The sequence below is a fragment of the Photinus pyralis genome, unplaced genomic scaffold, assembly GCF_008802855.1.
Source record: "Photinus pyralis isolate 1611_PpyrPB1 unplaced genomic scaffold, Ppyr1.3 Ppyr1.4_LG10, whole genome shotgun sequence".
Taxonomy (NCBI): domain Eukaryota; kingdom Metazoa; phylum Arthropoda; class Insecta; order Coleoptera; family Lampyridae; genus Photinus; species Photinus pyralis.
The window spans coordinates 977,729-1,004,263 of record NW_022170250.1 but is presented as its reverse complement, the minus strand read 5'-3'; the positions used below and the strand labels follow the sequence as shown (position 1 = coordinate 1,004,263).

Sequence of the window (26,535 nt, the reverse complement as noted above, 5' to 3'; positions counted from 1 at the left end):
ATAGCAGCAATGTCATATCATCTTCTCGAATATAAAGACACGGATCAGCTTGGCTACGCTTGAATCTTATCTCAGTCAACTTTTGATGGATCTTCACGTTCCAGCACCTTGGAGCTTGCTTCAGACCATATAGACTTCTTTTTAGACGCCAGACTCGACCGCTTCTGTCATCGAAACCTTCAGGCTGACGCATGTATACCTCCTCATGAAGATCACCGTTCAGAAAAGCTGTCTTTACATCAAATTGGCTGATTTTCATATTATACTGCGATGCCATCTGCATTACGAACCGGAAAGTGTCTGCCTTGGCCACTGGAGAAAAAGTCTCACCAAACTCATCTATGCGCTGGCGACATCCTAATGCAACTAGTCTTGCCTTAAATCTTGAGATTGAACCGTCCTCTGCAAGCTTCAGCTTCAAAACCCACTTGGCTGGTAGCAGCCGTTTACCTGGTGGCATCTGCACGAGCTGGAATACCTGGTTGTCGATCAGCGAGTCAATTTCCTCCTGCATCGCAAGTTTCCACTCATCCGCATGCTCGCTCTGCATTGCCTCCTTTGCAGTCTTTGGTTCAGGAAATGCAGTTATCATCGCTACTGCCACCAAGTTAAGTTTCTCGGGAGCCTTCAGATTCTCACGAGGTCGAAGGTTTCTAACCGGAGCATCTTCTGGCACTGGATCTGCCAGGTCTTCCTCATTAAGCTCCACCTCGTCATTCAATTCGACTGGATCTAGCTCAACCACCACTTTCTCTGCTTGCCCTTGCTTGACAGTCTCATCGTCCACCTCAGTGTGGATCTCTAGAGTATGCACTTCAGGAACAGCCTTTGCTCGTTCCTCCACATTTTCAATCAATGGACCTGTCAAGAACTTCACATGCTTGGACGTCCACACCGTGTGCTTGCTTGGAAGCCAGACTCGGAAGCCATCATCACCTACGTACCCAACAAGTCTGCCCTCGATCCCTTTTGCCTGCATCTTCCTGCGTTGCGTCCGATCATCAAGTACAAAACATGAGGTTCCAAATGGTCGCATATGTTGCACCGTATGTCTCTTACCGGTCCACAGCTCTAACGGTTGCTTGCCCTTGATTTGAGATGGTGCTGCCCGATTTAAAGTGTATGCTGCTGTGACCACTGCCTCATCCCACAGAAACTCTGGCAGACCCGAACCGTGCAGCATTGACCGTGCAGCTTCTTGTACCGTCCGATTCTCACGCTCAACCAACCCATTCTGTTGAGGAGTGTACGGCATCACAATCCTGTGCTCGATTCCCTCAGCACTCACCAGTTGTCGCACCTTCTGGTTATCAAACTCCCCTCCGCCATCCGTCTGAAGCTCTTTGATGACATGCTGAAGTGCCTTTGCCCGTGCGATGAACGTGGTCAGGTGTCCCACCAACTGGTCCTTTGACTTCATCAAGTATACCTGTCTGTAACTGGAGAACTCATCCTTGAAAACTGCAAAGAATCTCGATCCCCCTCTGGCAATTGGCTCGATTGGTCCACAGACATCCGCATGAACTCGGTCTCCTGGAGCAGTAACATCCTTCACCCTCCTTCCGAAGCTGACTCGATGGAACTTCCCTTTCAAGCAACCTTCGCAGTCACCGCAGTCATCATCTATGTCTCGGATATTCACCCCTTCGTCCCTCATCAACTGGAGCAAGTCCTTCTTGTTAAGATGTGCAAACGTCTTGTGCCACATCCTCAGGCTCTCCCTCCGCTGACTCAGCAAAGCTTGTTCATGGTTGATCATTACAGCTGGCATCTTGACCTCGAAGTTACTCATCTCGCACATCGAGTTCACCATTTTCCCCGCCAAGTACCTCTCTCCCATTGGAAATCCTCGTCTGTTCTTCTTGTACAAGCCCCACTGCTTACTATCTCCCAGCTGGCACATATCAACAAACTTATTCAGGATCATCCCTACTGAGACGAGATTGGCACGAAACTCTGGAGCGAACCACATGAGCATTATCCAGTTGTGCGTCTGCCCATCACAATTCACGACCATTTCAACTGTTCCCATACCCACTGCATGACTGATTCCATTGCCCACCGTCACCGACTTTGGTTCACTGAAGGGTTGATAGGATTGGAACATGTGAGGTGATGAAATGAAATGTACACTGGCTCCACTGTCTATGTACCACGGTTTAGCACCTTTTTTGGACTGAGGTGTCATCGCCAATTCACCGCTGGCTGCCATTGCTTGCCCGAATTCTGCAGCAATCGCCAGGTTACTTACTAAATTAGTTTTCTTACCCTCTTTCTTCCCTGGACAGGCCCTTGCCCAGTGACCCTTCATCTGGCAATGCCTGCAGACATCATCTGGTTTCGGCGTTCTGGCAGTTTTCTTTCCACTGGAGGTGCTCGACCTACTTGCAGACGACTTTTTTGCTTGTTGTCTCAGCACAGTACTCGCCACCAACCCGTGCACACCACTGCTCTCTGCCTGTTGCTCGCGCTGCTCTCTGGCAACCAGCATCTCAACCAATCGATCGTATGTCTGCTTCTCCTCTGGTTGCGTGTCCCATAGATCCAAGAAATCTATGTACCGCTCCTGAGGTAGACTGTTCACCAGCATGAAGTTCAACAAAAAGTCTGGTAGAACAACCTTTTTCTCCTGTTGACTGGCAATCTGTAGTTCCATCCAGGTTGACTGCACCCTTGCTGCATGAGTGGTTACGTCCTCTTCATCAGACTTCCTCAGCGTCACCAGCTTAGTCAGCAACCGATAAACTCGACTCGACGTCTTCTGCTCGTAGATGGACAATAGTTTCTTCCATATTTCGTATGGGCTAGTACATGCTGAAACCTTGAACAGGACCTCATCAGAGAGAGTAGATCGCAGGCAATGCCTAGCCATTGCAGCCTTCTTCTGGTACTTGGCAAGCTTCTTGGTATGCTCTGCAATCGCTGCTGCATCCGATTGTGCTTCCAGACTCGGTTTTATGAAAGACTCCTCAATAGCATCAGCTACATCGGCGATAGTTAGAATATCCTCAATTGACATCTTCCACTCGCTCCAATTCTCGGCTCCTTTCAAAGGTTTTACATCTATCTTTTTCATATTGACTGAATTTCTACTTAAATCCGGCACTCAACAAAATTTTACCAACGTTACAAGACTACCATAACCTGTTGTAATTAGCAGATTCCAAACAAAAATGCAGTAGAATTGGTAGAATATCGAGGCTTCTTTAATTCAAAGTTAATAAGGAGATTCAGTTCCAATTCTAATATTTTTCTATTGTCAAAAAAGATTACAAGTCAACAACAATTTCTATAACAACCAACACAGTTTTTTTTTTACAGCTACTATCATGAGGCCTAGTACGCTTCGCTGCACTATCTTGTGCATTTCACAATACTCTCAACATGGATAGCTGCCAAACGCTCGTAGTAGTAATGGATGGGCGCGTCGTGCTCGATATCTATGCACGATAATTGCTTAGTTGCTTTAAACTGGCTTCACTTACTCAGCTTTGTACACCCCTGTTTGAAGATGTCCAGTAAGGAGACCGATGACGGATTGTCCTCAATCAGTCTAATCTGCTGAGACACGGCGACGACTCTGGGCACGGTGAAGTGCAAGAATCTCTTCGAAGTCTCCTTGTGTTTACCAAGGTAGTGGTTGAGCATTCTCAGCACTTGCAGGACTCTTTCTTCGCGCCGCGCGTCGGCGAGGCCCGAGTCATTCACGACCAAGTACGGGTAGATTTTTCCGTTGTGCCCCCGTATGTACAGCCGACGGGCGGCGCAGTTGTGCTTTTGAACGATATCGACCCGCGGCATGAACCTGGTGATTCTCACGTAGTAATGGGTGTGCTTCGGTAGCAGAAACTCGCCCGGCAGCTCGACCTCGGCGGTTTTCAGCGTGAAATTGGAGAGAAACCTGCACTTTTCCTCCATTAGGAACGATCTGAAAAACGCAATTGTCACACTGTAACGTGAAACGAACTTATAAATTAAGATGGACTGCTGATCAAACAGTTGCATAGAGGTAGAAATGGTCCTAGCATGGGCGCGGCCATTTTAGATATTTTCTAGGGGAATTTTCCTAGTGCTCAAGTTTTGAAACTATAGCAGCCTTGGAAAATGACATGTGTCACAGTAATTTATTTAGAAAACGTGAGGTTAATGCTTGTTTATTAGTTGATTTGAATTTCGCGCCAAGTGAGTGCACATCATGGCTGCCCCCATGTAGGTGTCATTTGTCAATTCAGCATTAGCAGTCCATCTTAATTTATAAGTTCGTGAAGTGAATGCTCACTGGATCAGCATCTTCGACCGGTTCTCCAAGATCTTAATCCATTTCTTCAACTTAAATATCAGCGTGTGGAGGCGCATCGCTCCCGAATGGGAGAAGTCAAAGTCTTTCGCGAATTCCAACTTCATCTCCTTAAAGACGGGATCCTGGTAGGTGGCCTCCGCGCGCCTCGCCAAACTCTCGGAGGCGGCCGAATTGAACTGTACGTTGGTCGAGCTCGATATGTTCTCCACCCCGATTCCGAAGGTGGACACGAGTTTTTTGACAAAGTTCAAAATGTGCGGGGTGATTTTGGCTTCGTTGACGCTCTCGCGATTTTCGAACGCGATCGCGTAGCACTTCGCCAGCCCTTGGCGCAGTTGCCGCACGACCTCCTCGTACCAGTTCTCTCTGAACCACTCCATCTGCGAACATTTGGGAGTGAATTCGACCATTGTGCTTGTTCGAGTTACCTGATCCGCTATCCCTTCCAAGCTGGACAGGACTGTCGTGTGAATGTCACGTTGCATTTTCATTATTTTGGAGCAGCGGATCATTGCGGGGGTGGCTTTGATCGCGGACGCTTCCGTCGTGATCGTGCTGGCGTTGCTCGCGCCGTCTTGGTTCTGGTTTGCTAGGGATGTGTGGGTTTGATCTACATGGGTCTCTTGCGACTGTTGCTGAAAACAGGAATGTGAGCGGCAACACTGGGAGGGCGTGGTTTGGCTTTACCTGTACTGTATTTGTTTTGCGCGCAGTTGCGGTGCGCAGTGTTAAATACAAAGTACGAATTGGAAAATAGACAGCTTGCGGAAACATTCGTCCAACCTGACAACATATTTCCATTAGACAATGACTTGCAAGTTAACGAGCAAAATTACCTGAAGTAACAGATTCAAAATAACATTCCCCTCGTACTGTACAAGGCAGTTGAGTAATTGGGGTATCCACGGTACCCAGAGAATCGGCGGAACCCCAACCGAATATTTATCTAGAGCTTCCATTAGACTGCACTTTTCGTCGTCGTAACTGAGCAGCCACAGAACCTTTGCCAGGTACTTTCTCGCCTTAGACTCGTTTTGATGTCTACATGCGTGCAGGAAACAGGTCATCGCGTTAATGCCCAAAGTGATCTGTCTGTGGTCACGCGTAAACACGTGCTCTAGGTAATCGCCGTATAGGGCCCACGCTTTGACAGACGTGTCGTGCATTTGTACTGCGGCAGAAAACGCCTTATTCGCCTCGTCCGATTTACCTAAAATATCAGGAATTTTATTCGTAAAAAAAACAAACACCCGACGGAACACAGCATATTTGCCATATTTTCGTAATTGCAATTACAAGCTTTCCTCTATTTCTTCCCGTTTTACGCATCGCGAGTAGGTATAGCAGTTACAGTCAGACGGGTTTGAAGAGCGCGGTTGCGAGAAAACAGACGAGAGTCGCCAAGTTTGCGTTGGTTCCGCATAGATTTTATTAGTCCGGCAACGATTATAGATAGTGTAATCAAACCGAATTTACCCGCTAAAATTCGATTTAAATATTCCCGAAACCGATCCTGGCGCGACGAAAAAAAGTCAAGATTGCGCTTTGTTTCATTTCCGTGGAACACGTGTTTTTTTTCTTCTCTGCTCTACATTGAAATGGGCCATAATTTACAATAAAAGTGTCTTATATAACGCTATGCGAGGGAACTTAATGATCCCTTTCCCTATCGACCCGACGTCTCGGAGCACGGTCGATATTAACAATTTTCGTCTAGGATTTGCTTAAAAAGGGAAGATTTAGGCAGAGGTATTTGTGCTTTTGTTGAGGGTAGAAGTAATTTTTACGTTGCGAATAGTGAGTGCGACAATTACAAAGGTGATTCACTCGTTTTTTTTATCCTTACATGTATTGCATCCCTCTAGTAATTGTGTGATCGTGTTCGATTATTTGTCAATTTAACGACATTCCAGTATAGCGATGGTCATCGGATGACCATTGTCATTTATAACGTATTCTAATTACACATTGCTCGTTTGTAATATTATTCTGAGCGTACTTTGAATTAAATGCATGGAGAGTCTACGTGAATATGTTGTCTTCCAATTTACAGTACTTTGTTCCTAGCGCTGGTTTACCTGCCAACCCACAAGATGCATTACTGACCGATTTACGTGGTTTTAATTATACACGGTGTCCATTTTTCTAGTGCCACTATGGGGATCTCACTTATCTTAAGGGATAGAAAGTTGGTTAAATGGCGGCAAAGTTGCAAATTTCCGTGATATATAACAATCTGAAAAGAAATTTGAATAGTTTTGAAGATATCGCAAAAAAACGAACATTTCTGATTTTCGTTTTTAATTTTGTTATGATAAACTAATCGTAGTAGACATTTCTAATTAACACATTATTCGGATACTTTTTAATGGAGATTTCAAATATGGCATCCCGTTTTTAATTACTTTCAAGATGTGACAACTTTAGTTTTTCTTATGGGCGCCATATTGAATTTTGACATTTTGGAATTACGTCTTTTTTTCTCTTTACAACGATATATCACACATGGTGGTTCAGTATCACATTTTTTCTAAAAACACAATTTTTAATTTTTTGAGAAGAGTGCTTTGGAAAAATAAAACGTTCTTTTGTTGTAAACAAAAGTTTGGCAGTTTGATAATGTCTGGTTGAAGCGTTGTCAGAAAAAGTGTCCGAATAATTTGTTCATTAGAAATGTCTACTACGATTAGTTTATCATAAAAAAATTAAAAACGAAAATCAGACATTTTTGTTTTTTTGTGATATCTTCAAAACTATTGAAGATATTTCAAATTTCTTTTCCGATTCTTATTCAGCACGAAAATTAGCAACTTTGCCCCCATTTAACCAACCTTCTATCCCTTAAGATAAGAGAGATCCCCATAGTGGCACTCGAAAAATGTTCCGTTATGGATGATATTCAATACAAGTATGCAGAACTACATTTTCATTTATAATTGAATTTATTGCAGCACATTTCGCTTTTTTTTGCATGAATATGTTACTGTTTATTTACAGGATGCTTCATCTGGGGGCGAGTGGCGTACGTTAGGTGGTTGATTGTTACATATTGCACTTGGCATTGAGAATTAATTACTTTATACTGATGCTTTGCCACGACATGTTCCTTTGTTTTTGTTGTAACGTGATACTTAACGTTATGCTCCTACTATTTATTTGAACCGAATGATTATGATTATTAATATTTGGCAGAGTGACTTGTTTCGAATATGTACTGTGCTATATTTGATTCTGATATTTGATACTGTAATTTAATCTCGATTTGACGTAGCAGAGGCTGGCTAAAGTTCAGAACTGACATACGCAGAGATATATATGTTTTATGTACTGTTTTTTTTTTGTATCTTCGAAAAGAACCATCTTGTCGATATTGCTAATCAATTCGTTTAGTCGATCCCTGACATATAGTGACCGAATATTGGTTTTGTGTCAGTCTTTGTTATGTCAGTGCAAATATGTCAACTGTCAACGCCTACATAAATTCTGTATATTTTGTTAATGATTATGTATCTTAGACCATATGGACTGCTAATTGTAACTAAAATATGGTCAAGGACATCGCCTGGGTATGTGAGTTTCAGGGTAAACGAGTCTGTCCGATTAGACACGATTTGAGACTGTCAACCTATAAATTAACAAACGTCAATTAATTAACCGCCTAGATATTCCAAAAAAGCAAACCTATCGTTATCTGTGGACGTATATAGAAGGTAATCAAGCGTATTTAAAGCTTCCCGTACTACGCAGTTACTATAAAAGCTACTCTTTACGCGATCCGAGTGGTGTTTACACGACTTTAGTTTACCCTGAGATTCACACACCCACGACTGCAGTGCCCTCTATCCGTGACCACCCATTTTGTATTGAAAGCATAGGGCTAATAGCAGTCCATGTACTATATGGTCTAAGTTATGTATGCGTGAGAGTTTGCCGATGGTTGCTCTGTTATTTTTGTTATGTCATGATTTGTCTTTTGATCGGTTACTGTCAGTAATAGTAGAGAGCCTGGAGTTCGGTAATTTATAACCCGGCACTTTATAACTAGTGGGTTGGACTGGCCCTAGAGATGCGTGAATGAATGAGTTGGGGTCCCGCTTAGTCGTATATGAGGGCGCTGGCTAGGCTCGGCCTCACTTGCGCAGGGATTCGCTAAAAGCGTGCGGCGTGTTCTCGTTGTGATCTGTCACATGTCATGACCAGAGCAGCTAAAGACTACTCGGTGTGGGATTTGGACTGGCCATCCACTATCCAAACTTATTATCTGAATTTATTGTAATGTTTTTTTGTTATGCGTGTGCAATACTGCTTCTTTAGGAATTCCAGTGGAGCCTGTGATTCGACATTATATAAATTTACTTGACAACCATCATAATATGCATTCATGCCATTACAGACAACTAATTTTGCTATAAAGTTCAAGATTAATTTTTTTGGCTGGTTTTTTTCTTGGTCAGTTCTTTTTTTCCCAGCCTATTGTTTGTACTCGGTGAACTACCATTTTCTAAATTTAATCATGCAATGCGAAGTATTTGGATTAAATCTCCGTTTTTAAAGCATGTACTTGTTTTATTTGCATTCCCTCACTCCGACAAGCAACACATATCTTGTAGCGACTCTTAAAAAAACACATCGTAGTAAGTGATCCTGTTATTCGGTTATTCAGGTTAGGTAACTTTATCTAGACGATCACGTGCCATGGAGTTCAATTAGTTTGGGAGGGAAAGTTTTGAATTTAAATCTTGAGTTGCGCAGTCCCTCGTGGCTGGCCTGGGTACGTCGCAATAGTAATAGCACAGATGTAAATATACCAGCCTCTGGTGCGTTAAATCCAAACTGAATTAGTGTTAAGTAGTGATAATAGAATCAACAAAACTAAACATGAAAAATTAAGCAGCGTGTATAAAGGACATTACCATTGACGACGTACTTTATAGGAAACAATGACTTTTATAAATAACTTAACAAATGAGTTTAAATGAATCTTAGAATCGGTTTAATAATATGTTGGAATATAATTATAATCAAGTTTGATATTCATACAGCGCCAGCTTAGTATATAAGTAATTTTGAAATATGTCAAAAATTTAATTCAAGAAATGTGTTCATTGTAAGTTTGTATTAAAACTGATTTTCGTGTTGACTGATTAAAAACTTTCATCGAACTTATTCTGATAATATTCTCACATAATAGCTATTATAATAACTAGGTGTTTTATAAGTGCGTCCAAGGGCGATATTTAAATCTGAGCGGCCGACAGATTTAAATATTACCGAAGCCGCCCCTAGCCGCCAAGAAAGAATTCAAAAATTACGTTTTGTCTCCGTAGAACACGTGTTTTTTTCTTCTCTGCCCTACATTCAAATAGGCCATAATTTACAATAAAAGTGCCAAAAATAACGCTATACGGGGGAAGTTAGTGATCCATATCGACCCGACGATCCGGAGCGCGTCAATATTAGCTATCTCTACTTCGATTCTGACCAAAGAAGGGAATCTTAGGGGAGACGTATGTGGGCTTTGGTCGAAGTAGTTACTGTGAGCGTCTCAACTATTATTCAGATGCTGTATTTTTCTTCTTTTATCTTTACGTTTATTGCATCCATCTAGGTAGATTACTTGCCAAATTAATGACATTCCAGTACAGCATGGGCATTGTCATTTATAGCGCTTTACAAATTGCTCTGTTAGAATTATGCTGATCATACTTTTAATTAAATGCAAGATTCCATTCTGTTTGATTTGTAATTATGTTGTTTTCCAATTTACAGTATCATTGTAGTTAGACAAGTGACCCTTTTGTTCCTAACGCTGGTTTTCCTTGCCAACCTCCAGCATGAAGTCCTGACAGATGTACGTGTTTTCATTTATATTTAGATACAGTATGTTCCCTTAGCGATGATATTCAATACGTGCAGAATTTAACCATTTAATAAATATTATAGCGATTCGAGAATTTATACTTTATTTGAACCGAGTAATTATGATTATTAATACTAGGTAGGGTAACTTGTTTCGAATATGTATTGTGCTTCCGATATTTTATCTCGACTTGATGTAGCAGATGAAGGTGGCCAAACTCCACACCTGACATACGCAGAGATATATATTTATATGTACTGTTTTTTGTGTCTTAGAAAAGAGCCATCTTGCCGATATTGCTAATCAATCCTTTGGGTCGACCCTTGACATGTAGTGACCGGATATTGGTTTTGTGTCAATCTTTGGTATGCCAAGGCAAATATGTCAACTGTCTAAGCCTACATGAATGCCATATATTTTGTTTATGATTATATACTTATGACTGGCCATCCAATCTCCAAACTTATGTGAATTTAATGTAAAGTTTTAATGTTTGTTTTTTTTGTGTTATGTGTGTCAAATGTGTCAGTGAAATCTATGAAGCGACAAATGTACTTGACAACCATCATAATATGGGTCCATGTCATTACAGACAACTAATTTTGCTAAGTTTAATTTTAATTTGTTGGCTGGTTTTTTTCTTGGTCAGTTCTTTTTTTCCCAGCCTGTTTTTATATTTGTACTCGGTAAACTGCCATTTTCTAAAGTTAATCTTGCAATGCGATTTATTTGTATTCCTTACTTCACCCTCACTCTGACAAGCAACACATATCTTGTAGCGACTTTTACAAAACACAACATAGTAAGTGGTCCTAGTATTTTTTTATTCAGGTTAGGTAGCTTTATCTAGACGAGTAGGGCGGTAGTTGGTAGACAACCGTTCCTTTTGTTGGGACCTTTAATTGGAATACGATAAGAGATAAAATGAATTTCTACCCTCTCCCTCCTCCCCCCGCCGACCTACCTGATTTTGGAAAGGAGCCGCGCAGAAAAGTTATAGCTTGTAGAAACCAATTCATTTCGGTGAGACCTTTCATTAGAATACCATGAAGGGTAGACCCCCCCCCCCATTTTCAAAAATGTTACTTGGCAACAGTAAAGGCATGCGTATGCAAATTCTGAGACCAGTTAGTTGTCGCATGTAAAAGTTATGCACGTTTTATTACATTCAAAAACAGCATCTCAGGAAATAATTCATGGGGGGTGGAGGGGATAGCGAAATTCGATGGCAGTCTGGCACACTTTCTGGTACAAAACTTTCTTGTACTCTAGTACCAGAAGTGGGTCCGGACGGACACAACGCAACAATAGCACATTTTTTTTTAATTTTTAAAAAATGCGCTAAAATGAGAGCAAAAACAAACATTGTTCTCACATACATTTGGGAGTTCGCCTCCTGAAATGTTTGTCTTTTCTTGAAAACATTGCACATAGAAGAAGAGAACTAGTGGCTTTACACAGGTTTTTGGGTATACTCTTTCCGATATCGTAAAAAATGCACTCAAATTAAGCACTTTTTAATGGGAATGAGAAAAAATTCAGATTTCAACCATTCTCGGTATCTACTTCTGACACCCGTTTCGCTGGTAAATCGCGTTTGAAATTTCACTCCACCATAAGTCAGATCTTCTGCGGAGTTACCACATTCCCTTTGTCGGTACCCACTTCATTCACAATTTGGGTTTGAAGTTTTGACTCCACCATCAGTAAGATCCTGTACGGGGTTGCCGCATTTTCTGTGTGGGTGCCCTCTACTGACGTCCTCACAGTCATGTAAATGCGCCATTTCGATGGATTTAGCTAAAAACCCTCCATAAAATAGTACTTAATTTATGGGGAACTTCTCATAGCTCGAGCTTCTATTGGCGACACGAGAGAGAGAGACTGCGATTCGAGCTTTAAGAAACTTTAAACCGCGCAGCGGAAAGTTTTAGGTGCCCGAAGTCGACTACCCCTCAAAGACGCGCGCCTTGCCTTGGTTAATTTCGCCCCTAGGAAAGAAAACACAATTCCGTGCGCGTTTACAAGATCGTTCCGACGGCACCAGTTTAAAAACATTCGTACCAAAACTGTAGAAGAAAATAGGAAAACCTGAAAAATCACCACGTTAGTAAACCACGCGTGGTGATGGCGCCCAGATGTCGCCGACCACACATCATCAGCCAGCCAGTCAGCTGGCCAAAGTGTGGTGAAAAGCTTCCTGTTTACAAATGAATTTGCAAAAATGAGTTAAAAACTGCCATAGGTTTACGTACATTTATCGTGCCACTTATTGTCCGCTTCAGAATTACAGTTAAAAGTCGAATTTTCAAAAAATAATTTTGGTTTCGCTATTTTTCTACTAAAAAAGACGCAGATACCAAACGTTTTGATCGAACCTTTCGCATCGCAATTGAGATCCTATATACCCCCATCACAATTTCCACGATATGGTAGCCATGAATTTCTAAGGCTGCCTGATATTGCGGAACAGAATACTGAAGAAAGTACTTCGATATATTTTCAGATAGTAGTAAATGCATACCGATTGTCAAAAAGCACGGGGTCATTAGCACATTTTTAGCTTCCTAGTCTGAGCTAGGTGGCTATATTGCGATCACCGTTTTTGGCCATGTCAAAATTTCATCAAATGTCGACGTTTTAGATCATTTTAACCATTTTTTAGTTCCCAAAACTTCATATACCAACAAATACGAACCTTGACCTAGGGGAATTCTCAACCAAGATTAAATCTATGGAGGATCGTTTTCAAATAACTCGTTATTTTTATTGGCTCAAGTAAATTTCAAAAGAAAGAACCTCCAAGTTATTACTGTAATGTGTAAAGCTTCAATTAGCGAAATAAGTATGTACGTTTTAATAGAACTTAACTGGGGCAAATCAGTTGCTGAATTAGTTGGATTGTTTACGTTACTGTATTAGAGTTTCAGTTTATGAACCTTCTTCCATTTAAGTACACAAATGTATATAATTTGCACCTCATTTAGAGAACAACTCATAATGAAAAGATGAAAGTCTGCTCTTTCGGACGATCAGCGAATGGAGGAGTGTGTAATCATTCTGAAAATGAGTGTCATATCTCTTTTTTTAGAACTCACCGCTGAGATGATACAGCATGCCCTTCAAGGCGTAAAACTCGGCAGTCATTTCCTTAGTGAAGTACTTGACGTTAGTGTTATTGATCACCTCCAGCCCCTCTTGTAACTCATTTTTATTCGTAAGCGACGCCATCTGCAGGTAACACTTGACCTGCTGGCGAATCTTTTGGAAGCAATCGACGATCGGCACGCTCGTAATCGTGTAAATCTTATTCAAGGAGTCCAGACAGACGTTCGTTAGCTTGTGCTTTCGGGCGATTTTGCCGAAGTAGATGATCGACTGCGAATTGTGGTTAACGGTAATTGGTCGGATTAGGTAGAGACTTACCTGGGCGGACGCGTGCACTCCCAACATCGAGTTCGTGTGACTCGACTCCCTCAAGCTTTCGTAGTGATTCACGATGAACTGATAGTGATGCTGCCTCCAAGTGAAAATGTCGTTCCAATGGGTGAGATCGTCGGCGATCACCGGTAGACGATTGCGCCATGTTTTAACGATGGCCTTCATGTCGTGCAAGGAGTTCTGATGGCCTTGCATTAAGCCCTTATGGATTTGGTAGGCCTCTTGCAATTCCATGACCTGTTGGGCGGCTTGCAGGAACGGCAGGTGGATGTGACTGACTATGTGAGGTAGGCGTCTCCATTCATTAAGGCACATCATCGTCGCGGTTTCGACGTATCTTTCGGCGACCTTCAGTGGTTTCTCTTCCGGATTGCAAATTAGTAGGAAACCGCCATAAAGCGTCACTTTCCACGCCAACTCCTTTGGACAGTTAAACTCGACGTTAGCGAGAGCTTCTTTCATAACGTCCCACGTGGGTATTCTCCAAGAGCTTTCGAGAACAGTATACGGATCATATACTCCATTCTTGGAGTATTCGAGCAGCACATCCCACTGATTCAACTCCTTCGCGCATCTTATCCAGTGATCGGTCCAAAGATGTACTTCTCGCTGAGTGTGGGCGGGCAGGGGACCTAAGGTGTTGTCCTGCTTGTGTTTGGCCATCGCGGACTCGTACGCCGCTTGGGCTTGCTCGTAAAACCCGTGCTGCTCGAACGCAATCGCGACGTTAGTCTCCTTGTAGTGCGCATGCTTCTGCCAGAGACCCGCCCAGAGGTCCTCCTCGCGCAGCAGCGAGTACAACTCCCCTAACGCGTCCAGAAGTTCCTGAAATATCCGTTACCTCAACTGACCCACGTCTTTTCACCACTTACACTTTTAGCCGTTTGGTCAGGCTCAAAATCGTAGCACGAAGCGAGATTGCTGGGTTTTGAGCCGCTCGTCTGATCGAACGACATTTGCTCAAGACCTAAAGCCATTCTGTGCCACAAATTATGCGACTTCCCGATGTATTTCATCAGAGGCCTGTCATACAATTACAAAATAACAGAAATTTGGCTTGGTAGCAACTTACGGAGCGATCTGAATGGGCGGATTGCATCTGGACAGCGCCTCGACAAATGTGTTGATCGCGCTTGGGTGGCAGTCTTTCTGAATGATGTGAGTTCCGGAAGTAATGAAGGCGAGTATCTCCGGGCTGAGACTCTGTAAGTTGGCGGGATTAAAAACAAAATGGTTTCGAAAGTCCCTACATTGCGTTGCTGCTCGTCGAGAACGTCCCACAAGCGTGGGAATAGCTGCAGCCAAATCTCTTCGGCGAGGTCCGTGTCCAGGTGACACAGTTGAGCGGTGGCGAGCAGAAAGCGATCCGTTGTTATCCCTTCTGAGACCTCTACGAACTCGAAATGCTTCGTAATCAACTTGCTGATGTTTTCGTTTCTGTTCAGTGCGACCTCTACCATTGTGTTCGATTCTGAACGGTCGATGTCTAGCACTTCCTGATGAATGTGCAAGAAAAGTGAACTCACTTAATAACGGTACATTTGCGTTAGATTTTTCATTGGGACACATGTGTATAGCCCAGATTTTTATTAATTTTTGATAATTGGAAGGGTTTTGAGGATGGTTTCCACAAATTAAAGGTTTAAATGAATTTCTTTGGGTGATCTCAATATAGGGCAGGCTTCTTCAAAATTTGGTCGCTCTATTGTTAATTGGATTAATGGTTTCCGTATACGGCACTAATTACCTGAAAATCGTTGGTGGCACCAGTCTGTCGGGAGACAAGGCAGAATTAATGGGTCATACGTGATCGTTTTTGCTAAGTAGATCTGGTTCGTGAATAAAAATGGCCGGGGCAATAGATTAGCAGCCATTTTGAAGGCGTATTTGTAAAACTGAAGAAGTGGGGATTAGAAACTAGAAAAGTTTTCGGAGGGCGAACAACGGCGGTGCTCGCGACGAGAGATAACGCGTTGACCGGAGAAGCGTCAAGTCACGACGGCGTTTAAATTCTAAGTGCATCGAGCCAAAGAAGCGATTGCGTTGATAATCAAAAAGACGGAAAATGGCGTTAAACTGGTAGCGCGTGAAAAGAAGAAAACTCAATTAAAGTGAGCACCCACAAAGAAATAGTGTGATCTCAACGACCCACGGGTATACATTCCAGGAAAAAAGAGCTCTCGAAATTCCAGTAACAACCTCGTGAAGGAGATTCACGGAATATTTCTTTCCTCTGTGTGGCTGCCATACCCCCCAGACCCCCCGGTCAAATTGCCAAATTTTTAGGACCCTTGTGACCATTTTTCAGGGAAAAGCATCCAAATATCTTTACCTGATAAACCCAAAACCGGGGGGTCTCTGAGACCCCCCGGTCTTAAACTCTCCAACAAATTGTCAAACCTTTAGCGCTCTTGTGATCATTTTTTAAGGAGGGAAATCACACTTTCTTTGTCTAAAAAATCCAACACGGGGGGCTCTGGGGGGTGTACCCCCCCAGCCACACCAAGAAAAGAAACATTCCGCGAATCTCCTTCACGAACTGTCATTGGAATTCCAAGAGTTCTTTTTCTCAAATGTAACCTGTGTGTGGCTGGGATAGACCCCCCAGTCTTAGACTCTCCAACAAATTGTCAAACTTTTAGCGCTCTTGCGATCGTTTTTCAGGGAGGGATATCCAACTTTCTTTGCCTAAAAAATCCAATACCGGGGGGTCTGGGGGGTGTGGAATACCCCCCAGCCACGCACAGGTTACACTTGAGAAAAAGAGCTCTTGGAATTCCAAAAACAGTTCGCGAAGGAGATTCACGGAATGTTTCTTTTCTTGGTGTGGCTGGGGGGTATTCCATACCCCCCGGTTTTAGACTTATCCAACAAATTGTCAAACTTTTAGCACTCTTGTGATCATTTTTCAGGGAGGGATATCCAACTTTCTTTGTCTAAAAAATCCAACACCGGGGGTCTGAGGAGTATGGAATACCCCCCAACCACACACAGGTTACACTCGAGAGAAAGAGCTCTTGGAATTCCAATGACAGTTCGCGAAGGAGATTCACGAAATGTTTTTTCCTTGTTATGGCTGGGGGGGGGGGGGTATTGTATAGATATTGTAGACCCCCGGTCATCGACTCTCCAACAAATTCTCAAACCTATAGCGCTCTTGTAATCATTTTTTAAGGAGGGAAATCCCACTTTGTTTGTCTAAAAAATGGGGCTGGGGGTTACCCCAGCCACACCAAGAAAAGAAACATTCCGTGAATCTCTTTCGCGAACTGTCATTGGAATTCCAAGAGCTCTTTTTCTCAAATGTGACCTGTGTGTGGCCGGGGGGTATTCCATACCCCCCAGACCCCCGGTTTTAGACTCCAACAAATTGTCAAACTTTTAGCGCTCCTGTGATCATTTTTTAGGGAGGGGGTATTCCACACCCCCCGGGGTTGGATTTTTTAGGCAAAGAAAGTTGGATATCCCTCCCTTAAAAATGACCACAAGAGCGCTAAAAGTTTGACAATTTGTTGGGAGAGTCTAAAACCGGGGGGGGGGGCTAGGGGGTATGGAATACCCCCCAGCCACACACAGGTTACACTCGAGAAAAGAGCTCTTGGAATTCCAAAACAGTTCGCGAAGGAGATTCACGAAATGTTTCCCCCAGACCCCCCCGTGTTGGGTTTTTTATACAAAGAAAGTGGGATATCTCTCCCTAAAAAATGATTCACGAAATGTTTCTTTTCTTGGTGTGGCTGGGGGGTACACCCCCCAGACCCCCCCGTGTTGGATTTTTTAGACAAAGAAAGTGGGATATCCCTCCCTAAAAAATGATAACAATACCGTTAAAGGTTTGACAATTTGTTGGAGAGTCTAAGATCTGGGGGTCTGGGGGGTATATTCCATACCCCCCAGACTTCGACTCTCCAGAAAAAGAGCTCTTGGAATTCAAAACAGTTCGCGAAGGAGATTCACGGAATGTTTCTTTTCTTGGTGTGGCTGGGGAGTATTCCATACCCCCCAGATCCCTCCGTTTTAGACTCTCCCAACAAATTGTCAAACTTTTAGCGCTCTTGTGATCATTTTTCAGGGAGGGATATCCAACTTTCTTTGCCTAAAAAATCCAACACCGGGGGGTCTGGAATACCCTCCCAGCCACACACAGGTTACATTCGAGAAAAAGAACTCTTGGAATTCCAATAACAGTTCGCGAAGGAGATTCAGGGAATGTTTTTTCCTTGGAATGGCTGGGGGGGGGGGGGGGGAGATATTCTATACCCCCCCCAGACCCCCCGGTTTTAGACTCCAACAAACTGTCAAATTTTTAGCGCTCTTGTGATCGTTTTTTAGGGAGGGATATACAACTTTCTTTGCCGGAAAAGTCCAATGCTGAGAGTCTGAGGGTATAGAATACCCTCCCAGGCACACCCTGGTATAAATTCGAGAAAAAAAGCTCTCAGAATTCCAATAACAACTCACAAAGAAGCTGTCCAGGAGAAATATTTTCCGAAATCTGACGACAAAAAACGGGGTCATTGACTTATGATGGCCTTGAAAATAAAATGACATTACAAAAATGGAGTCGATGACCTTTGTTAACCTTGAAAATGAAATGACCACAAAAATAAGGGTCATGCACCTCCGATTGCCTTGAAAATAAAATATGGCCTACTTTTCAAGGTCACTGCCAGAAGAGAGCGGGGAGGAGGGAGCCGCGTGCCATTGATCTTTCGGTCATCAAACTTTACTTCGACCTACTTTCCAATGGCAACAGCGCCTAAAAAGCACGGTTGCTGACCAATTACTGAAATGTATTGAGGAGAAACTCAAAATGGAAGAAAAAAATCATACCAAAACTTACATAGGTACTTACCTCTTTAATTTCAAACCCTTCGAATAAAACCGGATCCTGTTTAATCGAAAACAGATCTTCCTTCTGCAACGCATCCGCCGAACTGATAACCGAAGTTATGTTCGGCAAAATGCCGCTCTCGTGCGACATTTGTATTCTGGACTCTGCAAAAATCGGAAGTGCGGTCTAAGCTGTGAAGATGATGAAAGAATTACCTGTCGAGGCAGTGGCGAGCAGAAGTTCTATGCACTGCTTAATCCAATAGTGGGAGCCGATCGCATCCCAATTTTGTGAGCAAATAATGTACAGCAGACGATCGTGCAATCTTCTACGCATGGACGAGTCGAACACTTTGAAGAACTTCATCCTGATGTTTGGTTGGGTACACCTCAGGCCGGAGAGGAAGGCGGATTCTAGTTTAGAGGTCAGCTCGGTCTGTTTCAATTGTTCATCTCTAAAAACATCATGCAAAATTGGGGACTGCTCTAAATTAACCAAAAAACTCGTGTACTCCCTTTAATTTAAGAATGCATAAAAATTAAAAAACAATTTTTTAAAAATGATAAAACTGATAAAGAGGCATTTATAAAAATTCCAGAAAAATTCAAAAAATCAGGCACAACTAAAAAGAAAATAAAAAACTCATATAATTAGACTGGAAACGTGATAACTATATAAGAATTGAATCTGTGTATGCATTAGTTATATGAAGTACATCAATATTTTAAATCACAAAAAAATGGAAAGAAAACTGAATTAGGAACGAGATTATTTTCACCAATATATTCAAACAAGTCCATTTATATTACTAGGTCATTGAGATACTAACTCAATGGACTAGGTATTCAATTCATCTAACATTTGTCACATTTCGACCAGTGAAATGCCGCGATTTCAAATTGGTGAGCCAATGGGAACGAATTATAGTGAAAATTTTTTGCTTACTTAGAAATCCAATGAAATTTATATATTTGAGGTCATGTGAATAAAAATATCCAATTACAGCAACATTACACTGATAACAGATCCCATGGGCTGTTTTCACTTCTTTGCTACAGATACGCATGAATGTCAATTTTGAAGTTTCACATAAATTAATATAAATTTTTATGTGGTAAGATTGCTCTGAGGCTGACCAATGGCCATGTGTTCTCAACCCCTTGCAACATACTCCCCAACCTGTATTTGAAGCATCTGAAAAAATCTCCAAATCAAATTGTAATTTCTCTAAACCGTTTCCTGAATTTGATAAATTTTTTCGCCACCACTCAAAATCATCCTTTAGACTAGAGGGAATTTGCATGGTTGCGTCATAATTTTCTCCATGAGAATTTAAAGCTAACAGTTTTACTCTTTCAAAATTCCTAGTGTGAAGCCAACCAAACTTCATGGCCGGGTTTATGGAGACCAACTTTCCTACCAATGTAGCAAAATCACGTATCTTGCAAAAGTTTAAAATAGAGGAATTATTTACCATCTTAAACAGTTTCTCAACTTTTTTATCCGGAATTTTAATAGACATTTCTACAGTATTAATAGTAAATCCCAAAAATTCACAAACCTGTTGAGGAGCCATGCAACTCTTTTCTTTATTTATAATAAATCCCAAAGACTCCAAAAGGGTAGCGGTCTGAGTAACGTTATGCAAACAATTCCTATAGGAATCTCCTAAAAGTAAGAAGTCGTCCAGATAAACCACTGATAAAAGTCCAGCAGTTCTAAGGTGGGAAACAACTGGCTTCATAATCTTAGTAAAAATATATGGAGCACAACTTAAACCAAATGGTAAACAATTAAACTCAAATAAGTCTCCGTTAAATGAAAATCTCAAAAATTTCCTATGACCTCTATCAATTGACAAGAGGAAATAGGCATTCTTCAAATCTAATTTAGCTAGAAAACAATTTTTGCTAACTAATGTCCGGGCAGTCTTGATATCTTCCAGTTTAAAATAATTATAAGCAATAAAGTCATTAAGCTCTTTTAAGTTCAATATTAAACGTAAGCTACCGTCTGGTTTCGGGACTAAAAAAATATTTGAGATAAATTGCCCAGAACAACTGGTCACTCGACTAATAGCCCCCAATTTTAAAAGCTCCTCCTCCAAATGATTGTCTTCGATCGGTAAAATGTCCTTACCGTTCTTAAAATATACTATTGCAAAAGGCGGGTTGACAGGGGGCGTAGTCAACGGTCGTGCAAGTCATGACCGTAGATCACTACTAGTGTAAACACTCAAGTCGCGAAATATGATCAGTAGTAGAGCAACACCGATCCTGGACCACTTTGACCTTGAGTTCTGCGCATGCGCCAACTCCAAATTTGATACTACTGCGCATGCACCAATTCCAAGGTCATTTGAACTACTGCGCGTGTGCTAAGCCATTGGGTTAGTCACCCCATGGGTTATTGCGCTCGGTGTTGGGGCCAGGTCCTGCATTGAAATTCCCATACGCGTGTTCAAGGTCATTTGGGGTCTCAAAAGTGAAGGCCATGTGTAGGCTTGAAACTCTGCTCAAAGTCACTAGAAGGTCACGAGAGGTTTGAAACTCTGCTAACAGTCACTAGAAAAGTAACTAGGTTTGAAACTCTGCGTCACTCGAGAGGGTTGAAACTCTGCTAGTGATATAGGGGTCGATTCTAAATCAAAAAGTCACTAGAAAAGTAACTAGGTTTGTAACTCTGCTGGCGAGGTTTGCGCCTGTGCTAACGTCAAAGTCAAGGGGGTCGAGGTTTGCGCTCGAGATAAAGTATCGGAGGTGGCCGATTCTAAATTACACTATATTCTAAATATGACTTTGAAGATGTGGTGGGGATTGACGCTTATATAAGCCTCTATATGTTCGTTACAAGGTGTACATGTATTAAAGATGTCGTGGATGGCATATGCTGAGGAATCATTGGCCAAAGCTGTCGATTTCGTAACGGCCGTGAGACGCCTTAAGCAGCATTTTTCTGCATTAGCATTTGATGCAGAGCACGAGGCGATATATGGACGCGGTGAATATAGCCCAGAGGAGTGCCAAGCTATTGCCGCAAAGTATGAGTTAGGAGAGTGTAACAGTTTAGTTTATTCATATTCAAATTTCAAAATTACCGCTTGCTAGGTTAGGTAGGATATAGGTGAGATGGCGTCACTTGTACGCGTGTTTCTTTCCTCGCGCAGAATCGCGTTATTTTTTCATTTCCGTTTTAAAGCCAACGAGGTTGTACTTGTTGTAGAGCGTGGCATTGTGAATTCTTCTTAAACCAGTGGGTAATATTTGCCATCATTCACGTGAAATCTCTGGCAATTTTACCTTTTTATTGGCGTTGTCGAGTAGAGTAACTCAGAAGCCGTTTTCTCCATTGCGAGGCTATATATCTGGTTGAAGTTCATCGCCCTACCTACATGTAAGTGAAATGGCGTTGGTTTTCTTTTACGTTATGTTATCTAAAATTCTTTCAGACTCACAATTTGAGGTTGGATAATTTCCCTATTTCATTGATTTAAGTATTTTTCATTACCCTCCTGACGATTTCAGGTATGTTATTAAAAATCTCGTTAAGGGAGTGTTACATCTTCATTACTTTTAGGGGGTCCATGTAGTAGATGAATTCTTGTACCGGTCAATCCATGTAGTAGGTCAATCCTTGTACAGACGAATCCTTGTATGTAAATGAATTTGCATCTTGCGAATATTCCGGAGTACGAACACCTGTTGATTGCCGGCAGCTATCCGGCGTACCACCGAGTAGATAAGCGCTAACACCTAAACGATACCGGGAGCGACCAGCTGATTGTGGAATTTTCGGAAGATACGATCTTTTACACAACCCTTTTTTTTATTTGCTTCAATACCGTTAATCTAGTGTAACCTTCCGACGATTTATGATTGGAGCTTTGTATTTTGTTCGCATCTAGTGTTTGAGGTCGTGGCTCTCTTCAAGAGCAACGCACCTGTATTTAACGTATGGGTAAACGAGCCGGCTACGAGTAAGCTATTTTTTTTGGCCCTTCCGGCTCATATAATCGTTCCGAGCGTTGTAGCTTGGGGTTTGTTTTTGTGTTACAGAACTGGAACTTCGAAGGAGAGCTCTTTTTCGGAGAAGACAGCGTATGTGTTATTCAAGGTAAGATTTTTAATTTACTTGTACCCAGTGTTGCCTATATGAGTTGTTATTCGGGTTAACTTAATTCAATCGTTGAATCCATTGAAATCTTAGCTACATTTTTGCTCGATCATTGTTGTAGGGGTCTGGTAACGTAATTATTAGGGAAGTGTTCATGAATTTATTTGGGGATTATTTTTGTCATTTAAAGTATTTGTTATTGTCGTATTGAAGATACATTTTATTTGCCGATCCTGCACCGTTTTTGCCAGGATTAATAAATCAGAATTGCTCGTAGTGAATTTATTATTTGGCTCTCTTGTGTTTTCCCAATTTCTATACAGGAGAGGTCAGAATTTGTGCAAAATTGGGTGGCGCTCAACTAATCATTTCTAGTGACTACCAAAGATCAAAAACTTATGTTATATGCCCAAACGAACAAACCGCTGTGGAAGATTCTCATCTCGAGCCCTTCTTTTAATTAAGAATCTGAGCTAGCTGGCCGTTTATGCGGCGGGGTTTGAGTTTTACAGCGCCGAACTAACCTCACGTTATAAAGTGACACCCTTCAACGTGTGGCCTGGGCATAATTTGTTTAAATTTAAGTTTTTGGCCTTATTTTTAAATTATCTCTTCTAAATTGAACTTCGTACTTGCAACTTATTTTTTATTTGTGGTTATTACTGATATTTGTGTATTTCTTGGTATTTAACAGGTACCTATATTGTGTTATCTTTTTATATTTGTATTTTGAATTTATTGTGTGATCATGGCTATGGAAATTAACCGATTAAGAGAGACTGAACTCCAATATGAAATTGAGATTAGAGCGGGACAAATGGGGAGTAATATGAACGAAAGTCGTTTAATTCTCAGAAAATTGTTAGAGTTAGAGAAAGCACCTGGTTATGTTGCTCCAGAGTACCCTTTTACCTTTGCTCAGGATTTAGCTGCTCTTACTGAATTGACAGTGATCCTTCAGAATAAGATTGACAATTTTGATGATGCTTTTGGGGGAGGTTCATATTTGTCAATTGTTACCATGCTAGCTCATGCCGACAGACGTTTACATAGGACTCGCACATTATTGCAGCCTTCTGCTGAACAATTAAGTAAACTTGGGGAATTAGTTGGTTTATTTCGACAATTAAGAGCTTCACTCGATAACAAAGCTTTTCATTTTAACGACTCAATTATGCCTTCAGCAACTGCTGTAGTTTCTTCTACACCTACTAGACGTACTGCAGAACTACAACCAAGATTATCCGTACCGAGTACTCCTGTACATAAATGGGGATTAAAATTTTCCGGGGATAGTAGAGGTGAAACTTTGAATTCATTTATCGACCGAGTTGAGCGAATGGCTCGTGCTCGCGGAGTAGATCATCCAACTTTATTTGAGACTGCCTACGATTTATTTGAAGGTACTGCGAACACCTGGTACAACATTAATTCTCATAAAGCTACTTCATGGGAGCACTTAGTGCAATTACTACGAGATGCATTTCTACCACCACACTATGAGGAAGATTTGCTCGACGAAATTAAAGCTCGTTTACAGGGTCAGAATGAAAAAGTAGACATTTATTTTGCAGTAATGCAGGGTTTATTTTCACGACTAAAATTACCACCTCCAGAATATGAACAAGTCCGTTTAATTAAACGCAATTTATCACCATTTTATTTGACTAAATTAGGTCCTAATGTTCCTCAGACATTAGATGAACTTTTAATTGAATGCAGACGTTTTGACGATATCAAACATGATTTAGACAGACACCATGCCTTACGCAACCGAACATCATTACCATTACTCGAACCTGGGTTTAGCTGTCCCACCAGTAGTCGACAAATGTCACCACGTCCACCTATTTATGCAATGGAAACTCCAAATTCTCCTTGCTTTAATTGCCAAAAATTAGGTCATCATCGTGTTGATTGTCCTGAACCAAGGCAATTATTTTGCTGGAAATGTGGCGCACAAGGCGTTACGGTGCGCAGTTGTTCTTTTTGTTCGGGAAACGCTCCGAGAAACGCTCATTAAGTCGTCGTGACGTTTCTTTAGTACAGGCGACAAACATTTTGAAAATTTCTTCCAAACCTAAACTTGACTTTTTATTACAGCATGTGGGAAATGACTTGAGACCTTATGTCCAAATTAAAATTTTAGACATTCCTTTTTTGGGATTATTAGATTCTGGCGCTTCACGTTCTTTTATCAATTCCGATACTTTAATTCAATTGCAAATACTCAATTTCAATTTTGTACCGAAAGTTATTTCTTGTACGGTAGCAAATAGCTCCGATGCACATTCGATTGGTTACATCACTGTGCCAATTACCTTAAAGGATCGTACTGTGCTGTTAGATTTGTTGGTGATGCCTGATTTGGTTACTAATTTAATCCTGGGAGTAGATTTTTGGGATAGGATGGGTATCATTCCGAATATTAGCGATGACTGTTGGCATTTTACTTCTTGCACGCCAACTCAACCTAGTGTGGCCATAGTGGAACAGTCTCGTCTCACTGATGAACAACACCATTCTTTACAAACCCTCTTAGATCTGAAATTTTCGCTCATGGGAGACAAGTTAGGATTAACCCCAGTAGGTAGACACGAGATACGCCTGGTAGAGGGCGCTATTCCTATTAAACAGCGGTACTATCCAGTAAATCCGATTAAACAGAAAATCATTAACGACACCATTGATGAGATGCTTAGGGACAGAGTCATCGAACCATCGAACAGCGGATGGGCTTCACCTGTCTGTCTGATTCCCAAGAAAGACAAAACCTATAGATTTTGTGTGGACTATAGGAAACTTAACTCTTTAACTGAGCGCGACGCTTTTCCTTTGCCCTATATATCAATACCATCTTAGACCAATTACGTGACGCTAAATATCTTAGTTCCCTGGACATTAAGTCAGCTTATTGGCAAATAGAGGTTGCTGAAGATTCGCGCCCTTTCACAGCTTTTACTGTGCCTGGTCGTGGTCTTTTCCAATTTCGAAGGATGCCCTTCGGCTTGACTAATGCCCCTGCGACTTTTCAGCGCATTATCGATACCATTTTGGGACCTGAATTGCAACCCAACGTTTTGGTTTATTTGGACGATGTGGTTATTATATCACAAGACTTTGACTCACATTTAAAAATTTTGAACACCGTTTTTGACAAATTAATTGCTGCTGGCTTCACTCTGAATAAAAACAAATGTCACTTCTGCCGTTCAGAACTTAAGTATTTAGGGTATGTTGTGGATTCCTTTGGCTTACACCCAGATCCTGACAAAGTCAAGGCGATTTTAGATATTCCAACACCCACTACGGTGAATGATATACGACGTTTCTTAGGAACTTGCGGTTGGTACCGTAGGTTCATTCCTGATTTTTCAACCGTTCTTGCTCCTTTAACCAGACTTCTTCGGAAAAATGTTAAGTTTGAATGGACGTCTGAATGTGAGGAATCTTTTCTCAAATTAAAAGAACTTTTGGCAACTGCACCTGTGCTCAATTGCCCGGATTTTACCAAACCTTTTGTCCTTCAGACCGATGCTTCTGCTTATGGGCTAGGAGCTGTCTTGACTCAAACTTTTCCGGATGGGGAGCGAGTGGTATGTTATTTATCCCGATCATTATCCCGAGCGGAACAAAATTACAGCACGACTGAACGTGAGTGCTTAGCAGTCATTTGGGCGGTAGAGCAACTTCGACATTACCTCGAAGGAGTTTCTTTTACAGTCATTACTGACCACCATTCTCTTTTGTGGTTGCATTCTTTGAAAGACCCCCAAGGACGTTTAGCACGCTGGGCTCTTCGTTTACAGCCGTATACCTTTACTCTTGTCCATCGTAAAGGCAAGGACAATATTGTTCCCGATCTTTTGTCACGTACTGTACCTGTGATCGAAGCTGTACATTCTTCAGATGTTACGGTGGATCCGAACGATTTCAAAACTTCTAAAGACCCTTGGTACCTTGGTATGTTTGAAAGATTAGAGCGAA

At 41.7% G+C, this 26,535-nt stretch overlaps 1 protein-coding gene across 1 annotated transcript; it reads right to left on the bottom strand.

The window, feature by feature from the left end:
• Window positions 1-3,245: 3,245 nt before the first annotated feature.
• On the bottom strand, window positions 3,246-26,275 carry LOC116161405 (transformation/transcription domain-associated protein-like). Its single transcript, XM_031474741.1, has 14 exons — window positions 26,250-26,275; window positions 18,651-18,949; window positions 18,457-18,599; window positions 14,852-15,097; window positions 14,674-14,804; window positions 14,474-14,624; window positions 13,587-14,426; window positions 13,259-13,538; window positions 5,137-5,510; window positions 4,988-5,083; window positions 4,729-4,935; window positions 4,280-4,680; window positions 3,486-3,928; window positions 3,246-3,440 (listed from the first exon to the last, which is right to left on the bottom strand). The coding sequence occupies exons 1-14, from the start codon at window positions 26,273-26,275 to the stop codon at window positions 3,355-3,357; spliced, it is 3,723 nt and encodes a 1,240-aa protein (XP_031330601.1). The 3' UTR covers window positions 3,246-3,354.
• Between the last annotated feature and the right edge of the window lie 260 nt (window positions 26,276-26,535).

Excerpts from the sequence above, each read along its gene's own strand:
- LOC116161405 (XM_031474741.1), bottom strand. The coding sequence starts at position 26,275 with ATGACTGTAAAAGAAACTCCTTCGAG. Across the intron at positions 18,950-26,249 it reads GTAAAAGAAACTCCTTCGAG|GGAGTACACGAGTTTTTTGG; the intron begins GTAATGTCGAAG and ends CTTAAATTAAAG. Across the intron at positions 14,427-14,473 it reads CTGACCAAACGGCTAAAAGT|GAACTTCTGGACGCGTTAGG; the intron begins GTAAGTGGTGAA and ends CGGATATTTCAG.